General features: G+C 41.5%; 1 protein-coding gene across 1 annotated transcript in view; it reads left to right on the top strand.

Moving 5' to 3' along the window:
• The window catches only part of myb (v-myb avian myeloblastosis viral oncogene homolog), a gene marked incomplete at both ends in the record, with an annotated part of 12,965 nt that extends 10,312 nt beyond the window's left edge, over positions 1-2,653 (top strand). Inside the window, 4 exons of the mRNA XM_080831811.1 lie at positions 817-939; positions 1,329-1,427; positions 2,065-2,169; positions 2,549-2,653. Coding sequence (XP_080687937.1) covers positions 817-939; positions 1,329-1,427; positions 2,065-2,169; positions 2,549-2,653 — 432 coding nt within the window. The remainder of the gene's footprint in view (positions 1-816; positions 940-1,328; positions 1,428-2,064; positions 2,170-2,548) is intronic.
• Between the last annotated feature and the right edge of the window lie 4,847 nt (positions 2,654-7,500).

The raw sequence follows: 7,500 nt of genomic DNA, 5'->3' as shown, positions 1-7,500 counted from the left end.
CTAACGGTACGGTTTGAGTGATGGTGAGCGCGATACGGCGAAATGGTTGATAAAAAGCTTCTGAATAGAAAGTTTACCTTTAAAAGTTGTGTTGTGCAAAAGAAGCAAGCTTCACTGTTGTCTGAAAATGTCAACAGGCAGCTGGCTGAAAGCACAGAAGAAGTAGGCTTACCTTTTATTGGTAACCTTACTGTTACGGTTCATTGTTTTTGAAATAAGAGGCCTGACTTCTATGTTCACACTTGAAAAAAGAAAATATTAAGCCATGGTTTAACTGCACTATAGGCTGAGTCTGAAATGTGCACTTTATAATTTAATTTTGTACCGCCCTGTTTGGCAATGTTATTTTTCAATAAAATAAAACATTGGATAAAGCAAGCCAATCCACTTTTCCATGATAAGAGCATAAAAATAAAATTTGCGATGAATTAATTTGCGATTAATCGCGATTCATTTTGAGTTAACTATGACAAAAATGCGATTAATCGCGATTAAATATTTTAATCGTTTGACAGCACTAACACTTACATACTGTGAATCAATTTTTTTTAATCGAGAATCGTTTTTGAATCGAAAATCGATTTTGAATCGAATCGTGAGCCTAAAAATCGGTATCGAATCGAATCATGACATTTTCTGAATCGTGCACCCCTAATTTTCGTGCGGACACATAATGTAGCTGCAGCACGGATAGTCCGTACGGCCTGTGTGGATGACGAAATGTACATCATCTGCACTGTGCGGAAGCCGAACACAGAAGTGCCGCAGAAGGCAATCTGTAGTACAGAGTAAACTGAACTTTTTTTTCTCCACCAGAGTCGAAGCCCCCCGCTTGAGGAGGACAGGCTTGAACACATCAAGCAGGAGCCCATGGAGAGCGATGTCACTCCTGGGGGGCCACAGCACGACCTGCCCCCCCTCAAGAAGATCAAACAGGAGGTAGTGCACCGTGCTCTTACTCTAACTCTTTCTCGTGTCCTTGATCGCTTTTTTTCAAGTGGTTAAGTGGTGTTCAATGGTCAGAAGATGATTAAATTAGAAATTACCGTAAGGACAGTAAATTAGTTCAGTGCCAGCAGCTCTTCTCTGTGAGTTATGCCAGATAACACACTGAGCTGATGCTATGCCTTATTTTGGACATCATAGTTTCGTTGTTTTAAAACTGGTTTGAAACTACATATATGTCATGTAAACTCTATGTTGTATGCTCCTGCAGTTGACTATCTCTGAGGATTGAGAGTGTTTGTGCTGACTGCATAGCAATAACTTGTGCTGCTGTTGTCACAATTAATTTATTCATTGACTCATTGTGCATGCATTCATGACAGATCGAGTCTATGTGTGAAAGGAATCTGTGTCTTCAGTGGGAGGGGCCAGAATTGAAAACCGAGCTCTTCTCCCCCAATGGCTCCACCCACAACACATCTGTAAGTAACCTTTAACTTTTCACCTCTGACCTATTGTGACCTCTGGGGTCATACACACAGGACCCGTCCTAACATTTTTCTTAGTACCTGTGTGTGCGTCACTATTGCTAGTTACATGATAGTGTGATGTTGCATTACAAAGAGTGACATCATCCTCTGTGTCATTTCTCTAGGTTTTTCTGTCTGTCTGTCTGTCTGTCTGTGTGTCTATCTATGTCTGTGTGCCTCTCTCTGTCTGTCTGTTTGTCTTATGCTGTTTCTCCCTCCTTCATGATCTTCTTATAACATCACAAACTGCCTCACACAGTCTCTCTCTCTCTCTCTCTCTCCCTCTCTCCCGCTCTCTCTCATTCTCTGTCTCACACTCTCTCTCTCTCTCTGTCTCTCTCTCTCACATCTTATAATCTGCTGATACTGTCTCTCTTCTCGTCTCAGAACTAGGAACTGTCTCCCTGGTCTCCCTCTAATTGGAGAGTGTTTAGAATTGTCTTTCTCAACAATGCCGCTCGTCTCCCTTGTCTCAGGGTCTCACTAGCCTTAGAATCTGTGTCTGCAGTCTCTCTACACTGCCTCCTTTCTGTCTTGTCTCATGATCTGATGCCTGACATTGTCTCTCTCTGTGTCTTTGTTGTCCCAGGAGTTGTTGACCAGCTCTGTGCTGATGCTGCCTGGTTCTGCGAAGACTGAGGACGGACACAAGGCCTTTCACCTGCCCTGCAAAAACATGGGCAACCCACTGCAGGTGAGGAGGCCCCCCACACACATGCACAGACACATACACACACACATGCACACAATCACACATACACCCACACACAGTCACTAAGGTACACATACGTCCTAACACATACATGCACACACACTCAAACACACACAAACTTATCAGCCTAGCACATATCTGGCATAGATCTACACGTCCCATGTCACCTGCTGTAGGACAAGCATTGCATGATGGGAGAATCTGTGTTGTCTCCATAGCAGTCATCTAACACACCCATTCTTCTGTGTTGTAAAGGGTCATAACACCATAAATGTAGGGTAAAAGATGTGCAACACGTACTGATCATCTGCCTTCTTTTCTCCTGTCGTCTCTATGTTTCTCTTTCTTTCCCTCTCTGCAGTTGAGCTTGTGGGAACAGGTTGGGAAGGTGGAGGACCAACTTCTGTCCTCTGAACACTCACACATGCACCTGAACTCCTTCAACACACGCACACTGGTGATGTAGACAGAGGAATGGAAAGGTCGAGGACAAGAGAGAGAGAGAGAGAGAGAGAGGTGGGTTGAAGGAAAGAACAACAAACATCCTTTGACCAACAAAGCCAGTGAACTTGATAAACACTCCGATGTGAAAGAGTTAATAAGACTTTATTCATTTCAGTACAAATTTGGGAGAGGCCTACGTGTATTGGCTCATTTCTGTATACACTTGTTGGATTTTTTACAGCCAACCAAAGACGTTTATGATTTTGTTTGTGCGTTTGTTAATTTTCTTTTCAGTTATTGTTCATCAGTTTGTTTGTTATTTTGTTTGTTTGTTTTTTATTATTATTGCATTTTGTATTATATTTGGGGACAAATACTTCTCATGGCGAGCTCTACCACTGTGTGAATATTAATATAAGATCAATCATAGTAATTTATTCTTTTGTAAAGACAAAAAATGGGGAAAATAGGGGAGAGAGAGAGAGAGAACTGGGGAGAGACTCGTAAGCAGCATTTGACTCCAGTATTCTGCTACGAGCTCACCAGTCAGTCACTTCTACACGTACAGGTGTATGTGCAAGTCCAGGCATTTCTCCTGATTGTGAGAATTCACACGTATGTGTGTGTGTGTGGAGTATGTGTCCTTTAAGCATTATCATGATTTTTTCCTTTTAATACCCCAAAAAATCTGGTAATTTTGAAACCCTCTGTAGTTTGCTATGTAAGCGTTGAACCTATGTATTTCAAAATGTACCTTCCAGGTGTTTTACTGTGAGGTATACCCTTAAAGCGTTCAAATGCATTTCCAGACACCTGTCGTAGCTGTTCTCATTTCAGCTGTTCTGCTGACCGATCAGGGGTTTTACTACGCGCCAAGTTGCACTTCCAGATGGTGACTGGTGCTCATGTAAGGTTTACATGAACTCTGTTGTGAGGGGTGAAGACGGGTGTCATGGCTGCATTATGAAGGCATCCCACTGGGTCCCTACTGGGATCCAGCTGATCTTCCATGTTGTGAGTTTGTCTATTAGTGACTTAGGCATATCACTATTACATTTAAAAGTCATGATAACATTCACACAGAGAGACTTCTTTGTTTTCACTTATTTCTTGTCTATATTTTAAAAAAATCTATACAACAGATTTTAAGTGTCACATCCCCCCCCCCCCCTCCCCAGACCCCCGACCCTATATCCTGATATTGACAATCAAAGTGTTGAATTAAGTCTGTTTTTAGAGTTAAACACAGTAGCACTCAAGCCTTAACATTACCAGTGCTGGTTCGCCCAGTTGGATGTAGCCAATCCAGTAAAAGTGTTAATATTTCAAAAAGTAAATGGTTGCAAAAAAAAAATTAAAAAGAAGCTAGATTGTGGTATTATTTGTTTGGGTTGCCCTGTTTCACTGAACAAAAGCACGGGTGTGCTGTTTGCCATGGTTACCATGGTTGCCAGTGTCTGAGTTTGTAAAGAACATTTCCAAGCAACAAGAGAGCTTTAGTGACCAAACCACTGCACTTGAACTGAAAAGAAACATTTCTGTACTTGTAAAACGACAAGTTTTGTGTTGCGTTTGTGACAGAGGTTTCACAACTCCTCGTTTTTTGTTATTATTTAAAAAAGAACACTTTTTAACAAAAATGCCTGCTTTGTATTAGTGGCCTTTTTTTTACTAAATGAATCCATCAGCATTTGAAACATGTTATACTACTGCTGTAAACCACCATAAACACTTTTTTTTAAAGAGACGTGTGTGTTTATCCGCTGCCTTTTTTATCAACTCCAGTCCAGCTAGTGTTTTTATACAAGCCTTAAAACCAAGTTTTCTTACAAGTCTTTTTTACGAGTAATTTCTATTGTAAACTGCCTTGTAAATAAAGTGTGTGTGTTTTTTCAAATGCTGCAGTCTTTGTCTTTTTGTCCCAAGGGAACTGTGACGCCTGGCCTAAAGACTTTGAATGTGATGCAAGTGTAGTGTTTGTTAAATACTCTTAATTGATAAGCTCTTACTACTACTACTACTACTATCAATCATAAGTGGACATGCTTATAGTCCTTATCGCACACTCACACACACACGCACACACACACACAGACTTTTAATTGATAAACTCTTACTACTACTACTTCTTGTCTCTGCGAGATAGCCACAGAAAGCAAGGAAATACAGTATGGAAGGGTTGCCCACGTTTATCATTACAGGGATATCCCAAGACTAAGATAATCTGTAGCGATTAAACCACACACACAAGGAAACAGAACAGCACTCAGGAAATACAGAAATATTAAGACAACACTTTATACATACACGTCATGATAAACGCCACGTAGTGACATTATTCACCAAACACAGGTGCTTTGTCACTAACCTGTTTTATATTGTGCACAGTAACAGTTGCCATGTCAACTAACACATTAGGCACCATAACAGTTTATGGTAAAATGATGAGCCGTCACAATGATTATCATTACATTAATGATGACATAACTGTGGTGTCAAAGGAAATCATTTTCAAAGCCATGAGAACCTTTACCGTCATTGCCCTTCTGTGTCATCTAAAATGTTCATTACACAGTCCTGTTGTATATGTTACCAGACGTAGACATCAAAAAGGGTTTGAAAATGACTGGAATGGCTTGATGACCATTCTTAATGTAACCCCTAGAAGCTGTGTCATGTGAAACCAATAACACACACTTGTGTAAAGGCCGAGGGGAATGTGAATGGTGTGGCATTGGAGTTTGAATGTGGCCTAAGTTAATGAAGCACTAGCAATCACAAGTGGAGGGGAACAGTAGAACACTACTGCACCTAGATAAACACTTCTTTCCCAGTGGCCATGCTTGTAGGCCTTATCAGTCACACACACACACACACACACACACACACACACACACACACACACACACACACACACACACACACACACACACACACACACACACACACACAGTATATGTACAGTGTGTGAGTGTGTCTGTATATCTCTGTAGTATTCAAATTGTCCAAAGTGGGCTGATAGGAATTCGGTGAGTTGCATTGCGTTGTGCGAACACATAGAAATCATGACCTTAACAGCACACACACTCTCTCACACACACACTCACACTTTCTAACTACACTGTCACAAACCTCTCTACCCTCACTGATATGAGTGAGCCATGCAAATGGTGCTTAACCGTTCTCAACTACACTGATGCTTAAGTCTCACTAGTCACTATCAAACAGGAACCCTTCATTTGGAATTTGAATTTGAAGGGGATATTCTAAAGATTACACTATGAATTCAAGGGAAACATTCTGGTTAGCAGAAGTTTAAAGGAGCAGTATGTAGTCTGGAAGCCAAGCGTTTAAAATTGCTCCACCCTCTCCCTCCTCCCCAGACTCGAAGCTTACGCAGGTTGCCAGGTTGAGGACACTGAACCTACACGAACGAGCAAGATGAGCTTTTAACTTTGACAATGGCAAGAGACAAGGGGGCCTACACTATAAGTAGATCCGCTAATGTATATGCTTGCAGTGTTCCAGCGCATATGGATTTGTAATACCCTGTCAATGTTAGCTAGATGCATGACTGGCTATTTATGTAGGCCAAAGTTAAGCCTGTTATCCAGAAAACAAGCCCACTGCTCCTAAAAATAGGGCTACACATTGGAGTTGGAGTTTCTTCTGCCCAGGCCCTGAAGACAACATATTGCTCAATTTTACAGATAACGTATAAATCATTTTACATCTATTTTGGAGTAGTGGCCTACTGTTCTTCCTGTTCATCTCAGTTATAAAGTGCCCTCACCAGTGTCAAGTGAAGTCAGTGCAGGCTGGTCAGGTGCTGTGGATATGAGAGACAGAGGGCAGAGAGGAGGAGGAGAAGAGAGTGCAGGTCCTAGTGGTACAATAGGCAGAGGATCTGGAGGAAGAGGAAAAGAGAGAAAAGGTCCTGCATACCTGTGAAGTTAATGACTGAAATCCGTCAGGTCAGTGATTAAAATCTGTGAAAATCCACGAGCCATGCCTGCGCCCACACATAAACACACACAAAAAAATGTGCAAGCTTCTTATTACATTTCTGAGGCGTTTTGTAAACAGGTTTGGTTTGAGACTTGACAGGTATGGTCCTGGTCCAAGATGCAGATTATAGAGAGGAAGAGCCAGAGGAAGAACAACAGAGAAAGGAGAAAGTGTAGCCTGGATACCAGCCTGAACTCCGCCCACAAAATTTTTGTTCTGGGAGATTCAGTCTGGAATCGAGTTAGTTGGGAGAGATTTAACGTTTCAAAAAGGTTGAAACGCAATCTAAACCAATCAAATTGTAAGGGCGGGCTTTATACGTTGATGGACAGATATAGATAGAATATACCGGAATATACATCGAACAAAGATGGCGCCGTCTCGGGAGTTTAGTGGGACATATTTTATATGATTTAAGCTATCTACACGACTTTTTTATGTCTACATTGACTCGGTTAGTTGTGTATACGCAAAACGAGTGTTGCCGAGGATTTTAGGTCCTAACTAAAGCACTCTAGACCATTATTGATCGGTTATGCTAACGCGTTGGCCAAAATAATCGTTGAAACTAATGGTAGCTTCTAGCCTTGAGTGCTAATTAAGTAACGTGAGCAGGCATATCTCAGCAGATATTGACAGCGCATTCATTTTGAAAGAGGAACAGAGAAACGCGATCAAGGCATTTGTCGATTGAAAAGATGTTTTTGCCGTCCTTCCTACGGGAGCAGGTAAAAGTTTAATCTGTCAGATGGTAATACTACGTTGCGCTGATTGGTTCTAGGTATCCAATTCAGCGAAGAGGAATTTTCTTTCCTGGTTCGTTGAAACACGCCCCATAATCACAGCCCAATTGTCCGATCT

Source organism: Sprattus sprattus (assembly GCF_963457725.1).
Source record: "Sprattus sprattus genome assembly, chromosome: 2".
Lineage (NCBI taxonomy): Eukaryota > Metazoa > Chordata > Actinopteri > Clupeiformes > Clupeidae > Sprattus > Sprattus sprattus.
Note: the sequence above shows the minus strand (reverse complement) of the source record. Positions and strands in the feature narration are given on the sequence as shown.